The following is a 21,554-nucleotide window of genomic DNA, read 5'->3' on the forward strand; positions in this document are numbered from 1 at the left end:
GAAGAAACGTATTGGAATTACATTATTTCTTTTTTTAATTGCGCAAAATGGACCAGAAGAAACGTTAAACGTAAATGACAAAAAATGACGTAAGGTGAAGGTAAAGGTATACTGGTGCATGCAGGTAGAGCTCCACATGTTCTTGATCTCAGCCATAGTGGGATGATGTGATCAGCAAAACGCCCGGCCGCCTTTACCCCGCAGGGTTGGCCCCAGGTACCCCATTGATTTGAGGGTGCACGTAGAAAAATACATAAAGCGCGAAAAATGACCAAAACATGACGTAAAACTTGGAAAAATGACTCAAAACTTAAAAAATACAAAATATGACGAAAAAATGTACGATAAAATTCACATTTTTATAACCAAAGGTCCCTATTCAGAATTTTCATAGTTAAGAGTAATGCATACTACATAAGGAAAAAAATATGACATGTCATCAAAATGCAGGCCCTGGTAATAACTATTCTTCTCGATAAATGTGTATGTATAAAATAGAGAACCATATTTACTAGCCATGAGGAAAAGTGATATCGGTGAGTGAAAAGTGAGTCGGTTAATAATAACAAACATAAAAATAAAAGTACAGTCGCGTGGAATTATTATGTATTATTCTTTACCAGATTCGCAAGAATAAAGCACTTAAATTGTGAAAATTGGAAGTGACGTAAACAAGTGCTGTGCAACTTTTAGGGCTTTTTTGAGGTCCGATATGTTTTCTGTTTTTGACAATCGTCTTATTAAAATTCTTAGTTTTACAGCACTGATTACTTATTTATCATGTTCTGACATGATTTCTGAGGTTAATATGAAATTAAACTTGCAATTTAATGTAATAGCAGCACGTTCAGCATCAAATTCCCCATGTATTTAAATGGGAGAACAACTGCCCGTCAAAAGCGTGGGGACACAACAGGGGTGCTGCCACCTACAATAGTTTGCTTTGACAAGGCCCATTGAAGTTATATCAGGGCAGGCACAAAATTTTACGTCAGATGATATGGAATTTATAAAAGATTCGGAGTCTCGATAAACAAAATATATCCGTTGTGAACATTGCACCAAATTTCTTAGATTTAATCAACAATGAAATAAAAGTACTTACCCTATTCCTATACTTTTGTTCTATAAATGGCTTGATAAGGCTATATCCTGCGTTGAATAGACGTGAATCATTTACCACGTGGATAGCTTTTAGTCTTGCAGGAAGACACTGGAAAGTAACAATATTAAATTTGATATTGAAGATCCATTACAATGCGAAACACGTATACAATAATAAAGCTAGACTAGATAAGAGTACAATTATACCATTGCAAATAAGCACTTATTTCTTCATTGTACCAAACCAATTAATTTTCTTACAGTTAGCTATTAATTGGTTAAATTTTTCACTTGATCCAATTGGAAAAGATACGAGTCATCAATTTCCAGTCCTATAAAATCTGAACTGATTAGTAGTGTTTTTGCTAAGTTCCTAAAATAAAATTCATATTTAGTAAAGGATTTTTTTTTTCTGAAAATGTCTTGCTTCAGATACACTGAAAGGAAATCGTCGTTGAAGAATGAACCTTTCTTCTTTAATCCAAATAATCTGTACATGCATCGAAGAAGAACTGAATTTACTCTATTATTATTATTATTATTATTATTATTATTATTATTATTATTTATTTGAAATAGGGTTACACTTAAGCTTACAGTATTTTTACACGGATTATCTTACTATAGAAACAGCTTTTTGCCCTACATGGATTAATTGTTAAGATATACAATTCTGCTAATTGTTTATAAATATAGAAATATGGAAAAATATAAGTGTGCCTATATAATTGAAACACACAAGGAATAAAAATACACAAGGAATAAAAACACATAAGAAATAGAAATTAAGTAAGTATATGTGAAGGAGGTAATGAGGCAAATGAGGCACGGTGTCAGTATTCGTAGATTAACATCTTAATTTGTTGTTTAAATTTGGCCAAATTTCTCTCCTTTTTCCAGGCTACAGGCAGTTGATTCCACGCCTTACTTACCAGCGATGATAAGGATTTTCATCCGTATCTTGCCTTGTTACATTTTGGTACTCGGATACTATTGGTGTTATTAGATCGCAGATTGGGATAATGCATGTTACTACATATAATTACCTTGCCGCTTAGTAAGTGGTTGTGTGTGAATTGCCTGATGAATTTTGAGTAGGAACGCATATTTTCCTCTGGATTCAAGCGTGGGTAGTTGCAGTTCTTCTTTGCTCGATCGTGAAGTCATGTGTGGTGTATTTCGTATACTACGAATTGCCCAATTTTGCATTTTCTTCTAATTTGTTGGTGTTATTTATGTTAATCCCATAGAGTACAGAGGAACAATATTCAAGTAACGGCCTAATAAATGCTTTGTAGAACGCTAATTTGTGAGCAAGGTGCACATATTTGCAGTCATATTGAAACTGTTTGATTCTAGGTGCTGCACGTGCATATATAATCTTCACATGTGAAAAGGATAAATTCTTATCTAGGTACACACCAAGATATTTTAAACTATCACTTGGTTTCATATTCCAATTAACTATTTTAATATTGCCAACTTGCGTGATGTTATTGTTTTCTGTGGATAATATTAATACTTGAGTCTTAGACTCAGTCACTTTCAACATGTTAGATTGATACCACTCAAGAACTTCGGGCATGCTTTTTTCAATATTTGCAATTACTTTTTCTAATTTGTTAGATGCGCAGTACAGGAGACAGTCGTCTGCGTATAGATACAATTCAAAGCCAAATTTCTTGCTTGCGATATCATTTACAAACATGTTAAAAAGTTTTGGGCCCAGAATAGATCCCTGAGGTACACCGAGAGATACATTCAGACAGTACGAAATCGAGTTGCCAACTTTTGTATCGATACTCCTATTGTGCAAATAGCTTTCGATCCAGTTGCATGCAGTAGCAGAAAAATTGAATTGCTGATATAATTTCTATATTAATAACTTCGGTTGAACACTGTCGAATGCTTTACTGATATCTAGCGAAATTATGCCGATGTATTGCTTTCCTTTACGATCTAATACATGCAGCCAGTTATGTAACAGTTCATGCAGGAGTAATTCTGTTGAGTGATTTTTCCTAAAAGCGAATTGCCTGTTAGTAACTAGGTTGTTACAATGTAAGTATTGTTCTAATTGTTTATCTATTACCTTTTCAAGAACCCGACTTAATGAGGAAGTTATCGATATAGGCTGATAATTATTTAATTGCGTTCGGGACCCCCCTTTCAATATAGGTGTGACCCTTGCGTGTTTCCAGCTGTTGGGAAAGATTTCGCTTTTTATGGATGAATTAATTATATCGGTGAGAGGTTCTGTAATCCATGGGGCGAGCAGATATAATATGCGATTACTTATTCCATTGAAATCTGGACCCTTTCTGACATTAAGTTTTTGAAGGATTTTCAGTACGTCATCATGTGAGACGGGTGTAAAATTGAAGCTGGGTTCTCTAGATTGACTGGAGTTTTCAATTTGTTTGCTAGTTCATTTTTCTTGAGCGTTAAAACATTTGTGAATATATTCGATATTGACTTTCCGACATTAGCAAAGTGGTAATTCAGGACATTCGACACCCTCGGAGCTTTTGTAATTATTTCATTATTGTGTTCAATAGATGTGATGGATTGGTTTTTATTGTCATTTCCCGTCAAAAAACTAAAAACCTTGAATTTATTGTTGCCTGCATATTTACCAGAATATATCTGTTGAAGGCGATAATTTCTTTTCACATCTTTTACTGTTTTTGTTACGCAGTTCCTCAAGGTCTTATATTGTTCCCACGTGTAATTATTATTATTATTTGTCACCTTGTCCCGGTGAAGTCCAGCACCTTTTCCTCGCAGTTCTCTTCTTCCGATTCTCCCACACCATGGATCACGAGGTTCAGTCTCCTGTCGTATTGCTCAATGGAGTTTATATGCGACTGTAACACACTCACGGTGGATCTGAGGGCCTTGATTTCTGCATCATATTTTTCCTTTGTTTTGCAAACGGCTTCCTCCACAGCCTCGGCTATCATTTGCGTCAGAGAAGTCTTTATTAGCGACTGTACTTTGTCGCTAACAAAGGCCAGGGCTATCCTCTCGTCCAGATCCCCCAGTTGAGAGTTCAGTTCTTTAGCAACGACTCTCTCCATCGTGCTCTCGATTCTGCTCCATTCACCTTTCGTGATACCCATGTTGCCAGAAAAATATAGCTAATGCACAAACACTCAAACTCGAAATGCTGCTCCTGCAAAGATTTGCACCCACAAAAATTACGTTCACTGCAGCACAACGTTCACTCCCTTCAGAAAATCACCACGCCACATATTGTCCACCCCTGCACGCGGAGCTAAGGGAAAACACGTCCGACCTCAGGGAACCGTAGGACCCGTTAACTTCATATAAAATTATGCAAGTTTAATACAAAGTACAGGGTGGGGCAAAGCAACTTGCTTATTTGAATTTGGCACCCTGAAGCGATGGTTGCTCCAGAAGGGTGGGGGTAGGCACATTCGAGAGGGCGGGGCGTAAAATTGTAGCTCCGCTTGGTTTAGTTAGCAGCATGGAGTGGACGAAGGTGGAGCGCGCGTTCGTGTCGTTGCATACTTTTCTAACGGTCGCTCAATCATCGCCACGCAACGTGCATTACGTACCCATTTCAATATTGCGCCCCGTGGTCGTGTTCCTGGCCGGCAGTCGATTGTTTCATGGGTAAACAACTTCAGGGAAACTGGTGATGTGAAGAAAAAACAACCTGGGCTTCCACGAACAGTAAGGTCACCCCAAAACATTGACATGTTTTGCGATTCCCTCAGAGCTCTGCCCGCAAACATGCAGCTGCTGTTGGGTTGTCTGCTCGTTCTGTGAGGCGAATCCTTCATGAAGAACTAAACTTTCATCCCTCCAAATTGGCTGTGGTGCAGGAACATAAGCCACGCGATTTTGTTGCTCGAGAAAATGCATGTGAGGCGCTTCTTGGCATGCCTCACGACACACTTGTTTTCTTCAGTGATGAGGCTCACTTCCATCTTTCGGGATCTGTAAATAAGCAGAACATGCGCTATTGGGGCCCTGATAACCCCAGACAACTTCATCAGCGTCCCCTACATTCACAACGTGTAACTGTTTGGTGTGCACTATCGCGAGTTGGAATAATTGGTTCATGGTTTTTTGAAGAAAAGGAACGGGCAGTTACGGTGACTTCTGACCGTTATGTCCACATGATTCAGGAGTTTTTCCTGCCAACACTCAACGAGATGGATGTGGGAGATGTATGGTTCCAGCAGGACGGTGCCACGGCACACACAGCGCGTGTGTTAATGACTGTTTTGCGGAAACACTTCCCAGGACGCCTCATCTCCTTGAGGGGCGATCTGCGCTGGCCAGCACGGTCGCCTGATTTGCCCCTGCGACTATTTTTTATGGGGCTATCTAAAATCACTTGTTTACAACTATCGTCCTAGGACCCTGGCTCACCTGAAGAACAACATTCGTCAAGCTGTCGCCAACATAACCGTCGATATGCTGGAAAGAGTTGAACGAAACTTCCGAGTTCGATTAACGCAGTGTATTGAGAATAATATACGCCATCTGCCTGATATCATCTTTAAAACTGTGTAAACATAAAATTTAATTGTTGTACTTGATGCTGTTCAAAGAATTAAATATATATCTACATTCCTTTTTTTGTTTTTGAATTTCTAAATAAGCAAGTTGCTCTGCCCCACCCTGTATTATAACTTTGTAGTCGTTTTTACAATGTTTCCTATGTACCAATACTTTAAAAGAAAATTGTATTCTTGTGTTTCTGGTAACGGAATGGGAAAATTCACATCAGATTTTTTCATCTGTTTCGATATAAATAAATAAATATAAAAATAACATTTGTTCAAATTCTGTAATAAATTTTTAGTAAGTGGTTACCATGTCTAACCTTACTTAACATGAAAATACTTAAAATTCAAAGATGAATTATGCCATAATACCGGATATATTTCATTAATTTAAACATTCAGTTGTTATAATATTTTAATATTGTTGTCTGAGTTTTAAAATTGTACAGTAATGTACATTTTTAACATTGTAGACCTACTTAATTTTATGAAAATGGTTTTCAGCGTAATCCTATATACCATAATTCTTGGAACAGAACATTAGCATATTTTACTTAAAGAGTACCAATATATTTCACATATTAAACAAGCTATTTATTACAATTTATATTACTATATAGTCTCTGAAACGATAATAAACCAAATATCAGAATCTGAGAATCTACTAACCACATCAGTGTATATCCTGAGAGAATACCACTTTTGTGGATACAGTCAGGGTGCAATATGAGAAACGGACGGCGTCTTTTTGGCAACAATATTGAGATCACGCACACAAGCATTCGATAATGTATCAAGCATCTGAAAAATATTTAGTTCAATTGCTTTAAATTTACTGCAGTTGTCAGTTATTGAAGTTACCAGGCTGATTCAAAAGTTCTCTGACACTTGCATATTCATATTTGCAAGTTATTACTCTCCCATGAACTGGTAAATGGTTTCACAATAACGAGCTGAATTTATGTAGAATGCGAATTTCGTGTCATATTAAATAGCCTAAAAGTTTGTAGATAAGTTTATCAAAACTCTTGTGTTCGGTTTTCTAACATTTAGGGCTTTCGTGGAGTCTAGAATGGCTGATGAAAATATTATAATTTGCAATATTTATCCAATATAATCTTCGCGAATAACCAAACGTAAACTCCGTACCAGCTAACTGTAGACCAGGCGAACGAGAACTAGTCTCTGCGCAAGTATTGACGCGAGACGGCTCCACCAATGAACAGTGAGAGAAACGGGATTGTGTAATGGCCGACGGGACTTACCCGATTTCCTCGAGAAAATCTGTAAGCGTTGCAAACTTGTGAAAAGGATAATACCGAGAGCACATGGCAAACGGACAGTATTTTTGTCTCCAGGTCCGTACGATTGCTTTAAGAATTTGTTATGGAAATATTAGGGATAAAACTGCAAGAATAAATTATGACAAGCCGTGAATTTAGCGTACGGACTAAGGTCCGTACATGTATGGTCAGGACAGTACGGTTGGCAACGCTGCGCTTTCACCATTCGATTTACCTCCTCCTCCTCTGCCGATATGCGCGGCCCTGCTCTACAGTTAGCTGGGACAGGGTATAGTAAAGAAGCGAAGTAAATAAGACAAATTTGTAAATAAGATATCAGTACAGCAGTGGCCTGCAATATCCTGTTACAGGTGTGTAGTAAATTTCAGTGAGGTGAACCTTCGGTGCCTTCTCAGAAAGTCACCCCTTTTGCCCGTACGGTGTCCATGAACGTTTTTTCAGATGCTAGATGCATTGCTGTTTAGTCTGCTGCTTCATTTTAGGGAAATCTGTCACTGCCTTTGAACAAAACAAACCTTAAATCCAAAACTTTGGAGAATACAGAATGGCGCAGTTGATGTAACGTGGTTCTTCGAAAGATTAGTAAGATTGTTCCTGCTACAACCTCAAGATCACGAAACATCTTTATGAAAGTGCCTTGTGATCATCAGTTCGTAAGTACTGTCAAGATTAAAGATGGCTATATGTTTTAGGAAGCGAGGCCAGATTTGAACTAACAGGTTTATATCCTGTGACTTTGTTGATATGATCTTGTGAAGCAAGTTGTCCATGTTGAGCAGTTGTCAGAAATGATTATTTAAACATGAAGTGTCCAAGGCATCAATCGGGATAATACATATGTGTACGATCTGATATTGTTGTTTTATAAATTCAAGGACATGTAGTTAAATTTTAAAATTGGCGATGAGGATTAAGGACTAAACATTGAGGAATTATTTCTGCCAACAGTACAACATGAACTGTATACCATTGCTTCACAAACTCACATTAACAGTCACAGAATATAAACCTGTTTCTTCAAATCTGGTCTCGCTTTCTAGACCGTTTAACCAGCTGTAATGCTGACAGGTATGATTCCCGAAAAGTGTTCATTTCTCTGGTTTTGATCTGCAAGTCTGCACCATTGTGTTCGTAACTTAAGAAACAGGAAATAAATAGCAACTCACAGAAAAGGCCTCCACTCCTCGCAGCAACTTGGCAGGCGTCAGGTGCAGCAGCTGCTTCAGGTAGATTCCTTCTATGTCCACGATTGCCACAGCGCCATGGATTTGCGATTTTGGCTCCTGAATCCCTATGGCTATTAAGGCACACGCACACGCGTACACTTCGTCGAATGTGTACTTTTTGGTGTCCCAAGCTCCTAAAACATAATCACTGTTTATTAATCCCGCTTTCTTAATATTAAACTTATAATTTTAAATGTCACCGAACTCCGTGGCAGAATGGTTAATATAGCGTGCTACGACTGCATTGGTTCCGGGTTCGAATACCGGGCCGGATATGGGTGTTCTTTGTGAGTGCCCCTTTATCAATTTCGATCTTCGAGATTAGCCAAAAGTGTCAGAAAAGCGACGTAAATTAAACCAAATAACAATAATAAATTTTGTAGTGCTTGATATACAGGAATATATATTTTTTAGATGTATCGAAATTATTGTACTCCCTTTTAACTGTGTGCATTCTGTACAGCATCTTATGTACAACAGTTTTCATTTCATAAGTATTTACGTCTTTGTTTCACAGCGATAACAGTACTATTCTTATTATTATATGGATTGATTGGATTGGTTTGTTGTTTTAAGTCCACTTTATACAGTAAGGGTAATCGGGACTGGACATACAGTTTAAAGTTGGATCCGAACCACTATGCCTCCAACAGGTATCGAACCCGGGACCCATTGATTACAAGGCGACGACGCTACCACTGCACCATCGGGGAGACCTATTATTATTATTATTATTATTATTATTATTATTATTAGTAGTAGTAGTAGTAGTAGTAGTAGTAGTAGTAGTAGTAGTACTATTGAAGTACCTTTGTACATGTTAAATGCTTAATATCATTATGTAATGTTATGCAGTCTGTTGATACTATGAATTAATTCAAAGTTGTAAATTGTAAATTGAAGTACAGTAAAACCTCGTTAATCCGGACTAATGGGGGGATAAGTTGACCGGTTTATGGAAAGTTCTAATTAACTGAAATAACTTAAAATAACAATAGAAAGTGCATGAACACTCCGTTTAAAGCAAAGAAACATGTTTATTATGGTGTATTTAAAGGGCATAGGCCTAAATACACTACACAGTACAGTAAAATGTAAAGCAGTACTGTACATACAATGCGGGAAACATAATTTCATCAGTGGTTGAGTGTCTTTTCTTTAGGAAGTTATCCCAAAAGTATTGTTAGCCGTTACGGAGCAAATTACGAATGGGGTTGTTGACTTCTAGGCACTTTTAAAACCTTGCATTCTGCTCTTTTTGCCTGTCCGGCTTATCGAGGTTCGGATTAACGAGGTTTTACTGTATATGACATGAAAGTTAATATGGTTGTTGGTTTATGTTTCAAGTAAAAATACGTGTAATACGCTTGCGTATTGACGAAAGCCATTCAGCTGTACTTGCACAAGATTACACAGAAACTAATGTGTGCTGAAACGAACTGTTGGCATGTGTAAATTGAACCTGTAAACGCTTGAGAGAGAGAGAGAGAGAGAGAGAGAGAGAGAGAGAGAGAGATAGACCATACGTTAGATGCTTTAAACTAAGATAAACAATTCAAAATCCAATAATGTATTGAGAGAGAATTGTTAGGAAACATGCAGAACAGTATCCAACAAACCACCATTATTGTAGCATTTCATACATTTGGACATTCCAACAGCCACATAGTCGAGAGTTATTTAACCTCCTAACAGAAAAGCCTTACCGCACTTTAGATAGAAGATGCGTCGTCCATCGAGGTCCCTGTAAGGAAGCCCAACAACAATGATATCCAGAATAACCGCTGCTACCTTCTCCATGCTGATGGACGTGTACACCTTAAAGTGCTTCTCTAGGTGTTTGTGGAAAGTTTGAATCTGAAAAGTACAATAATGTCCAAATAACTCTTTCAGTAAACAAATCCATGGTTAAAATGTAAACCGCAGTTTACTCACTGCAAAGGTTTTGCATTAGAAATTAATAACTTAGTTGAAGCAGCTGGTGATTTATGATGTATTGATTTATTGATTGAATTTGAAATTTTGGGTGCGTTAGCACTTAGGTTATTTTGCAACCCATCATATTACACGGGGTCCAGCGGCTTACAATAATTAACCAATGTAACATAAGTATAATATCGGAGGACTTAAATATCCTTACCGGGGATTTTTCCAGTGAGGGGGAAGGAAGGTATTTTTTTCCAGGGGGGCAAACAAGGCACATTTTCTCCAGAAATAGTGTTGTTCGCTAAAAAAAACATTGCTTAAATTTGAATTTATGATGTTCATGCAATAATTAACACATATTATTGTGGCTAAAATGAAATTATATGTGTGAAATACATAATTTTTGGTTGACTTTCGTTTTCCATGGGGGGGGGGGGCACAGAAAAATCTGAGGCTGTAAAGGAGCACTCAGCACACATAAGGGCAAAACACAGGACAGCACACACACACAGCCCTACAGAGAGAATTATACTGGCCGTAGGTCACGCCAGAGCCTCGTAAGTCTGCAAAATGCAGTACAGAGAGTTATTCGTGGAAGTGAGGTTGACAATTGAGTGTACTACGTGGAAGGGTCACCCCTTACACCAAAGTATATTTTACGAATAATTAATTTTACGTTGTTTTCTATTCCTTATAATTACGATACAAATTACCAACGTAATATAACCTTGCATATAATATTATGGTTCATGTTTGTTTTCATTACAGGGTGGCCCAAAAAAAATTATACCCAATTTGAATGATCATAAAGTCAGTGTTTATTAAGATACAGTTAATTTTTAAAATTTAACAGAATGTACAGGCATGAATAATTAGCTTTTTCAACGACTGTTTCCAAACTGATTACCATCCAGTCACTGCTACAGAGCATTCCCTGACATTCGCTACGAGACTCGGCGGCAAGCGGCTCGGCGTCAGCGATTGTCTTTCCCGGTGAACGGGTCTGCGACAGTCGCATGCTACAGTCTGTTTTTTTCGCTCTCCCTGCCTTCGCTCTCTTTCCCTTTCTGTTGACGTTGCAGACTGACGCCAGTATAATCCCCTCTCGGAAGTTGTGTTGTGTCGTGTCCGTATGTTGAAGACTGTGGCTTAATATGGCAGCACTAAAGTTTACATTACAACAAAGGATTTATCTTGTCGAGTGTTACTTCAGAAACAGGAATTGTGGAGAAGTGCGACGACGTTTTGCAACGAAATTTGCTGGTGTTTTCGATCCACATAGGACCACTATATTAAACCTCATAAAAAAGTTTAGAGTAACAGGGTCAGTTCAGAATAAAAGTGGAAAGAAAAACCCACGTACTGGGGAAAAACTCGATGAGATAGGAGAAAGATTAGAACAGTCTCCTCGGAAATCTATCCGCCGCCTCTCACAAGAAACGAGTGTTTCAAAAACCCTCTAGGTCCCCCGATTTGTCAGCCTGCGATTTTTATTTATGGGGAAATCTAAAAAATAAAGTATGCAAAGACAATCCGTACATCATCCGTGAGTTAAAAGAGAGTATTTTACGAGAAATCGGGAGAATTACAGTAGACGAACTTGCACGTGTAAATGCCAATTTCCTTCGGAGATGCCAGGAATGTGTTGCAGCAGAGGGACATCATTTTCAACACCTTCTGTAGTCAAGGTTAGTACACAATATGAAAACTGTAATTTTAATAGCCGACTCTACCGAGTGTCGCGAACCCCGTTCGCCGGGAAAGACAAGTTCTCACGCCGGGCAGCTTGCCGCCGAGTCTCGTAGCGAATGTCAGGGAATGCTCTGTAGAAACGTGAAACGATTGAATCGCAAACACCAAGAATCCTTCTTTCCTTCAGTGATTGTGGGCATTCTCGATCACAATTCGTCGACTCTTGCTGCTTTTGTACCGCAAACGTTATCTTTTATGCAACCCCATACAACAAGTCTAGTGGAGTGAGGTTGGGATCTTTCTATAAATTTGTCTGAGATCACAAAGATCTTTATTGAAAAATCAACAATCATGCGTTGGTAATAACAAAGCGCACGGTTAGATAAATAATAAACTACGATACACAAGAAAGTTATACATTCAAATACACAGACACGCACACCGATGAAGTGCACATTCCTTTTCGGTAATGCATATAAGTAAATTCAATACGCTCTTGTAATTAATATTTTAAGTAGTGTATGTTTGTATTTTTTGTGAATTTGTAATATTATGGTATCATTATGCTCACAGAAACTTCCACCACGTTTTATGATTAATCCTAATTTATAAAAACCATCGCCATGAAATACCAAACAATGTATATAGTCGAATTATTTTCGGAACATCTCCAGCGGACTGCGAGAGTCTGTCTAGCGAGCCTAGTGGGCGTGTAGAACCTCAGCAAGGGGTTTAGCGATAGATTCTATGTTGTGATGACGTCAGTGGCTCGCTTGGTTAATTGGCTGCTTCGAGAGTTGTGACTCGTTCCGATGCTTCAAATGCATAACAGCCGAAGATGATAATGAAATAATCTCCCTCTAAATGTAAATGACATCATAAAATGTACTTTTGAAGCAACCCTCGTATATATGCTTGAACTAAATCGCTTAAAAGTTTCTATTTATATAGAATTAAGATATCAGTAAATTACTCACCCTTTCAAAAGCACTGTCAACATAGAACTTGCAGGGCCTGAGAAAAACTTTCAAGAACTCATCGTCCGTCCGGCAGGAGAAAGTCTTGTCCGCTGAAAAAAATAGTAGTTACTAAAAATTAATGCAAAATTATATTCATACATAATAGGATCCTAAAATATTTCCTGCGTAGATGAACCGTATTTTCCGAAGTTTGTAATTTGAAATGAGTCAGTCAAAAGTAATACCAAATACATATAATAGCTATTAACTTTCCAACAAAAAATATATAGATTTATGGCAAATATCGTGTTCACAAAATTAGCAGTTGTTTACCCAGACACTTACTCCTCCTAAACTAAAGTTTTATTGTCCAATCATAGACTACTTTATGCTTTAAAACTGTTTCTTGTTTTTGTTTCTTAAGCTTAAAATTGAATGTAGTCTATCTGTTTTGAACATATCAAAATGGGCAAGTAGAACATGCATGCATGTGTATATCTTCGCAACTTCTAATTAGGGTCCATGATCCTGGGAAAGAATTCCTCAAATCTTCTCACTCCTGCAAAATTAGTATTCTTGAAAAATATTCTCTTTCACTGACATTATTAATTGATTTCCAGAGCTTCCTCTATATAGGGTGTATCATAAGTAATAGCGCAAACTGACACAGTTGAAAGTACACGATAATAGAAGCAAAAAAGTCTCAGTAAACATGGGGCTGCAAACGAGCGGTTTTCGAGATAATCGCGAATGTGTGGTTACAAGCCGCCACTGATTTCATTGTTTGTAAACGTCGTCCTAGTTGGTAAAATGCTAATAATGTGTGCGAATGTGTGGTTAGAAGCCGTCAATGATTGCATTTTGTTAACACCGAGTGCTTTACGCCTTGCGCGTTCGTTGGTTTGCTCTTTGTTTACAAGACAGAATATTTCCGAGCGGTGGCGCTGTAATCAAACAGGATGGATACAATCAGTACACAGTCTAATCGTACTGTTGTGCTGTACTGCGTAGTGAAGTGGGACCTTACAGCAACGAAGAGTACATTTTACCAACTAGGACAACGTTTACAAACAATGAAGTTAGTGGCGGCTTGTAACCACACATTCGCAATTTTCTCGAAAACGGCTTGTTTGCAGACCCATGTTTACTGAGACTTTTTTTTTGCTTCTATTATCGTGTACTTTTACCTGTGTCAGTTTGCGCTATTAATTATGCTACACCCTGTATATTTTTCCCACTGAATTCAAATATGAACTTTACAGTGTCCACTTTGGAAAACTACGATGCGGGCCGAGACCTTAAAACAGGACTTTGATGGCTAGATTTTGTGGTGAACCGTACTCAACCTTCGAGTTTATTGCAATAAAGATTAGAATTACCATGGGTGATATTACCGGAGCGTGATCACAGTTTGAAAACGGGGCGGGAAGGAGACCAGGCCCCCCAAGGTTGAGGCCTGAGCTATTATAAACGATCAAATAAATCACGAACATCACCTTGAATGCCACTCTCAAAGGAAGTGACGTCGGTGCACAAGACATGCTTTTCTTGCATTCGTGGTAACCGTCCAAGAATTTCTATATAGGAACAGATCCAATGGGGGCAATTCGTGAGCGACTCTCAACCAATCAGAGCACACGCTATTGGAATTGGTTATCCAAAAGAAGCATTCTGCCATTTATTTCTATTCTGTGATGAAGAGGATGCGATGCGGGAAGTGAAAACACAGGAGCAGCAATGAAACATTCGTCATTAATTGATTAGCTTTATTTTACTTCGCTTCTTGTGCCACTTTTGGCTAATTTGCGAAGATCGGGATGAGTGATGTTATGATGAAATTGATGAATGGACACTCACAAACATCCATGCCCAGACTGGGATTCGAACTCTGGACCCCTGGCGTAGTAGCGTGATGTGCTAAACACCAGTGGCGCAACCAGAGGGGGGCAGGGGAGGCATTGCCCCCCTAGCAACCATGAACTGAAATGAGTTCTAGGGGAGCAAGAGGGGGCAAACATTGACGGCCAAGTGTATCAGCAGGGGGCAATTACCGCCCGCAACTTCAAATTTTATGAAAATAAAAATACTTTTCGTAAAATTTTCTTGCTCGCTTCTCTCGCAATGCCTGTTCTTCTTAGTTTTATCAATTTCAAAACCGTAGCAAGGGGTAGGCGGGAGTCGGCCCTGGGCGCCGAAAACGATCTAAATGAGAATAAGTTGTAAGATTGATTTTTGGTTTTAAGTCCACTTTACGCACTGAAAGCCTAATCGGGACTGGACCTACAGTTTAAAGTGGGATCCGAACCACGGTGCCATGTGCCTCCACCGGGTATCGAACCCGGGACCCCTTGATTACAAGGCAACAATCTTACCACAACACCAACGCTCGCAATGTATAATTGTTCTCTGAAATGCATTCTAAATTTCATGTTGCATACATGTGAAACATATATCGTGCATGAATGCATTTACCAAGCATTTTCTGTCTTTCAAAAATAGTTTGCGTGCTTGTTTTCCATTATTAATGTGAAATTGAATTTGTTGAAAAATAATTCAAATTGTTTGTTCGAACACAAATGATTTAGCACCATCTTCTACCCCCTTTTGCATAATTTACGAGGGTAATAACTTATTTGATATTACCGCTGCTGCTACTACTATTACTACTACTATAATAATAATAATAACAATGTTGGTCCTGGGTTGGAATCCCGGTTTGGGCATGGATGTTTGTGAGTGTCCATTCATCAATTTCATCATATCATCACGCATCCCATCTTCGCAAATTAACCAAAAGTGGCGCAATAAGCGAATTAAAATAAAACAAATCAATAATAATAATGTTATAATAATAACATTATTATTATTAAATTTTTTATTATCATCCAGGGGCCGGGCCTTTATGTCTTTACGGTCCAGAACCCATTTTCGCTTGCTGATTTTCTCTCCTGGACCGGAATTGAATTTATTTCAAATTCCTGGACCTTTAGCAACCCTGCATATTGATCACGTGTACTTACGTAGTATTTATTCCATATCCACATGCTGGAAAAAATCCTGGACCGAATTTAAATTCAGCCTGAGAAAAGGTTCATGGACCGTATTTAAATTGATCGTTCCTGAACCGAATTGAAATACTTTACAAGTAAATACGTTCTTCACGGTCCAGAATCCATTAAGGCTTGCTCATCTGCTCTCCTGGACCGGAATTGAATTTATTTAAAATTCCTGGACCTTTAAACAACACTACATATTCATCATGTGCAAGCAGTATTCCATAATTAAAAGGCCATAACTTCTGACGGTGCCACTGTAACGATGAAATTGCCATTGCTTTTTCCCCCGTGGCCTAAGGTTGGTTGCTCACCTTCATTCATTGCGTGACGTCATCGCACCAAGAAGTGGTTTCCGTGTCAATGTCACATCTCTCTCTGAGGCCAGCGGCTTTGCAGCCTTGTTATTAATTTTCAAGCAGAACCGCAAAAAAGGCAAGAGCACCCTGATCCACATTATAGTTAATAGTCTGCTTTCGCTGAAGACGTCAAGTAGGCCTTATGATAGAACAAATCAACTTAAGATGATTTCCTTCGCGTCACCTAAATTTAGTCCTTAGCCAAGGTAGTCTGGGACGGGGGGGGGGGGTCCGAATCGATCGGTTAACGCCCCTTCAACTAAAAACTCAATATGCTGACCAAGGCAGAATTTATGTTATTTTAAAATATAAACTAAACGTTACGTTTCAACCTTCTAGCAAGGTCTTCTTCAGACTCTGCACCAAGTACAAATGTAACAAGGTACAAAACAGTGTCGACAACATAGGGATGATGTACGACTTAAGACAGAGAAATACGATATTTAACCACACGAGAGAAACAGGACATGGCATAGAGTGGGATGAGGTTAAGCAGATAGGAAGGAAGAAGAGAGAGTACTAGTGAGAAAATGGAAGGAGGCCAAGGAAATAGTGAAGAAAGGGGAAGATGACACAATGAACTAGAATAGAGGACTGGAGATAAACAAAGAATGCAAGAAGGTGATAGAAAGAGTGGAAAGGACAAGAGCGAAGGAGGAGAATAGAAGGAAGAGGAATGAAGAAAGAAAGGATAAGGAAAAAGAGCGTGAGATAAGAAGTCCAACCACGTTCCAGATTAAAGGAAATGTGTGTGTGTATATATATATATATATCTTCCTGTTTTGTACAAAACCTAATTTCATTTGTGTTTGTTACAGTCTGAAGAAGAACTTGCTACAAGATTGAAACTTAACGTTTAGTTTATGTTTTAAAATAAAATAAATTCTGCCTTGGTCATAATATTTTTGGTTATGTTGAGTTAGTGCTTTAAGTCCACTTTATGCACAGTAAGGCTAATCGGGACTGGACCTACAGTTTAATGTGGGATCCGAACCACTATGTGCCTCCACCAGGTATCGAATCCAGGACCCCTTGATTACAAGGCGACGACGCTACCACTGCGCTACCGGGAAGGCCCTAGTAAAGTACAGAAAACAAATTGAAAGACATTGAAACCGAATCAGAAGTGGTCGGATTAAAAATAAATGTGGAGAAAATAAGAGAAAAATTCCACAAGAAAGATGAAATTGGAAATAGGAAACACAATTGATGAAGAGCTAACAAAAATTCAAGATCTTGGAGCAATAATAACCAAAAATGGAGGAGCAGAAGAAGATGTCAAAAAGAGAATAAGCAATGCCAATATAGCCTTCATTCAATTGTATCCAATATAGGAAAGTAAACAAATTGGATTATGAACAAAGCTCCGGATATTTCAAACAAATGTTAAGCCAGTTTTACTATATGGCTGTGAAACTTGGAAGCAAACAAATAAAATATGACACCAAGTACAAATATTTGTGAATAGGTTCTTAAGGACGATCATGAATATAAAGTGGCCTGATAAAATTACAAATGAGAAACTTTGGGATATCACAAACCAATAATACAACAAATAAAGAAGAGGAAATGGCAATGGATCGGGCACACCCTGAGAAAATCGGATTGCTCAATAGAAAAGGGTGCTTTGGATTGAAACCCGCAGGGAGCACGAAGGGGAGGATGCCCCAGATGTACATGGAGAAGGACAATAAAGAAAGGAAGTGCTGCAACAAGAGAAGACGTGGTTGGAGGTCAGGAGTTTGGAGAAGAATCGGACAAGATGGAAATGCACCACGCAGTCGCTATGCTCCACTAGGAGCGATGGGAAATAAGTCAAAAGTCAAGATACAGAAACCAGGTTAGGGTTTCTTCTTCCATTATTTAATGCACAAAAAGTGATCCACAGTTTTCAAATTCAAAAGTTATAGTATTGTGTGAAATGTCATGCAATATAAACTTTATGGCTAAAATTTCAGCCTAACTTTTAAAGCCTTTCAATGACAATGTTTGAAAACGTTAATAACAAAATAAAATAACCAACAATGGCCGTGGAACACGGGTGACTGTTCTGGCCGTCCCCCTCTTGCGACACACAAGAACGTATCTCTTGAGTAACGCGAGAACCTTATTTCTGCATGAACGTTTTAAAAAGAGGTTGTATTTTAACAGACAAAATTACTTGAAGTTACTGCTGCACGACGTATTAAGTATATTGCAAAATCATGTAGCAATTTAAGCTAAGATATTTTTTTGATATCAATATCCCTCCCCGTCTGAGATATCTGGAGAAAACAGTTTGAGGAAAAGTGGGAGATGTTTGCATGGATAAACGTCGAGAAAATGCAGAAGGTGGGAGATGCCAATCCAAATTATCCTACTGTCGGATTAAAAAATATAGATACTTGAGTTTGGACTCCAATTAAATTTAACCAGTGGACCTACATACGAACGAGTTTCAAAATTTAGCATATTAAATCTTGCGTTAATTTATGCTAACCAATTATTTTTTCGAGTATGTCTTCTATTTTTCATCGTCGCGAGAACAATAAAAACCGTTTTTTTTTCAGTTTTGGAAACGATCTTCATCGTTGAAATTCTACAAATCAAAAATGGGTTGTTCGATCATTATGAAATTTTAGTAGGGTGGAGGCAGAAAGGTTTTTAAGTTTCAGGTTTTCAAAATTTCTCAAAGAACAGTTCTTAGCAAGTTTACGAAATAATGTTTTCTTAGTATTGGGTAGTCCTACAATTACAATATTCGTCTTGTTTTGAACCCCTTTGCATCTGTTTTTAAAATGCATTATCATTGTTAATTCACATTGCGAAACCGATTTTATACAGATTTTTATTCAGCTGAGTAAAGCTGTTCGCAGAACGTGGCAACAAGGCAGGGTGCTGCGAGTCAATGTTTCCGGTGTTGCCCCATTTCATTAACTGGGAGGACAGCATTACCCCACATTCCCCTCACTTTAGCACTTCTGCCGTCCATGACAAATTCCTGCGGACGGCCTTCATTATGTGCATTATTATTTGCAACTACGTTTCACAGACCATGCAACTCTTGCTCGTTAGTGATTAACCTGATCATATTTTCGGAATTGCCACCTAGATGTGTTAGAGCTTTGATCAGATCGTGACATATTGGTTAGTTATGTTAGTAGTTATACAAGGTGGGCCATAAGTGAGTTGTCACTAGCAATCGTTAGTCTTTGTTTTGCCTAGCTTAGTGGAAGTCAGTTGTGAACTTGACTAGTGCGTATTACCCAGCATTCTTATATTGGGTAATACGCACTAGTCAAGTTCACAACTGACTTCCACTAAGCTAGGCAAAACAAAGTCTAACGATTGCTAGTGACAACTGACTTATGGTCCACCCGGTATATTCCGTTCTCCAAAACCATGAATAATTCTTTCCCTTCACAAAATGTCATGTTTCAATTTTTAGTAGATTCTGATGTAATATGGAGGGGATCACAATCATTTATATTGTCACTTTTCATTATTTGGCAACAAAGTCAGCAGTTTTAGGCTTGAATATTGTGTAACATAATAGTGTGTATTTCTTCGTGCATTTAGTTTAGGTATTCCGTTAATCTCAAATGAAATTATGCTTCACTAAATTGCATTATTGATTTCAGAGACCCTGTGGACAGAAATCGACGAATTTTAATTACCAGATTCTAAAAATGAGAAATCTAATGGAGTTCATTATTATATTAATATTTATTAAGATTGTGTTACAACTTTCAAGCGTACCTTTCATATGTCTGTAATGTGAGATAATGTTTATATTTTAAGAAATGGACATCATAAAGTAAGAAAAATATAGATAAACGTTTTCAGCTTCTTGTTATGAGAAATCCTGTTTAGTTGATCATTTACATTCTTGTAGATAGCTGTTACATTTCTGATATAACTTTACTTTTACATGTTAAGAAAATGTTTATTTTAAGACATGTAGTATCTTTAGAAAGATGTAAATACACCATAACATACCTAGCACCATCTGTCGGAGCTCTCTGATAGTTTCTTCAACCCTCTGTGGTGTCTCCCTCAATTCTAGTTCGGCCTTTTTCATAGTGTCAGCACTCTGCTCGCCCAGTTCTATGTTCAGGTGTCCATAGGGAACTGGGGCATCCGAAAATTCAGCCAGCTGCAACAAAAAAATCTGACTGTCATATTTTTTTTTAATGTAAGTTTATTCTTTCGAAAACAAGAATTGAAGCTTTGCAGTATTAAATTCTCCTAGGAAGCAAACTGGTCGTAAAACGTTTTCGCGATACGATTGGGTTCCAAAACAGAGGGGGCAAGGTGCCAAAACTGGGGGGGGGGGCAAAGACAGTATATTTTCCTTTGTAGATAAAGTTTAGCATAATGCGGGGGAAAAGTGGCACGGGTGCCCATCCCCACCAAGGCCCATGACGCAGTTCTCCCAAAAAGGTAGATCATCCCCCTCTTTATGCTGAATTAATAACTCAAACTATTTTTGTCAGACAAAATTTGCGGAAAAATATATTACCAGAGGTGCAACCACGAATTTTTGTCTGGTGGGGAAGTACCACGATAAACGTACCAATAATAATAATAACAACAAGGACATTAATAATGGCTTTATTATTATTACTAGTACTACTACCGGTAGTAGTAGCAGTAGTATGAAAGACGTTATTATCCTCATAAATTACGCAAAAAGGGGGTAGAAGTCTGTGCTAAAGCATTTGTTTGGAACAAACGATTTAAAATATTTTTCAAAACCGTCAATTCCACATTAGCTAATACAGAAATCAAGCACACAAACTGTATTTTTGAATGGCACAAAATGAATGATTAATGCATTCCGAAGATACATGCGTAACTTTCATGTACAACATGTTTTACGCATATGCAATATGGAGCGACATAAAATAGAAAATACATATGCAATAAGCTAACACTAAATTGTGTACGTATTCAAAGCTTATTCAATACTAATATACAACACATATTATTTCAATACATTACATTACAGAAAGCAAGTAGAAATGCGAGAGAAGCGAGCAAGAAAATTTTTAGATCCAATTATTGCAATTGAAAACAATATTGATTTAATACGGCGTAAATAATTTCACTGGACGCCATGGCATTCTCTCTTTTACAACTATTTTTTACATCATTCGGCGCCCATGGCCGAATCCCGCCGCCCCTAGCTACAGCTCTGAACTTGACGGAAACGAGAAAAGCAGATAATGCGAAGTAGAAGAGACGAGAGAGTTCTGCGGACAACCTTGTCTAAGATCAATTGATACTATGGACTATTTTGGAAAAAAAATAAGCCATATTTTCATATCTACTGGTGAATTTAGCTAATTTCTAGGTGTAGCAAATTGCCTAACCATGCTACGAATTCTAAACTCTCGTACTAGAGTGAT

General features: G+C 38.0%; 1 protein-coding gene across 1 annotated transcript in view; it reads right to left on the minus strand.

Moving 5' to 3' along the window:
• LOC145979456 (clavesin-2-like) overlaps positions 1–21,554 on the minus strand; it is an 85,938-nt gene that overhangs the window by 16,837 nt on the left and 47,547 nt on the right. The window contains exons 2-6 of the mRNA XM_083112360.1: positions 20,143–20,299; positions 12,771–12,862; positions 9,882–10,032; positions 8,116–8,309; positions 1,106–1,213 (exon numbers count right to left, since the gene is read on the minus strand). Coding sequence (XP_082968486.1) covers positions 1,106–1,213; positions 8,116–8,309; positions 9,882–10,032; positions 12,771–12,862; positions 20,143–20,299 — 702 coding nt within the window. The remainder of the gene's footprint in view (positions 1–1,105; positions 1,214–8,115; positions 8,310–9,881; positions 10,033–12,770; positions 12,863–20,142; positions 20,300–21,554) is intronic.

This window comes from Lepisma saccharinum, chromosome 26, assembly GCF_977018435.1.
Source record: "Lepisma saccharinum chromosome 26, izLepSacc3.1, whole genome shotgun sequence".
In the NCBI taxonomy this organism is placed as follows: domain Eukaryota; kingdom Metazoa; phylum Arthropoda; class Insecta; order Zygentoma; family Lepismatidae; genus Lepisma; species Lepisma saccharinum.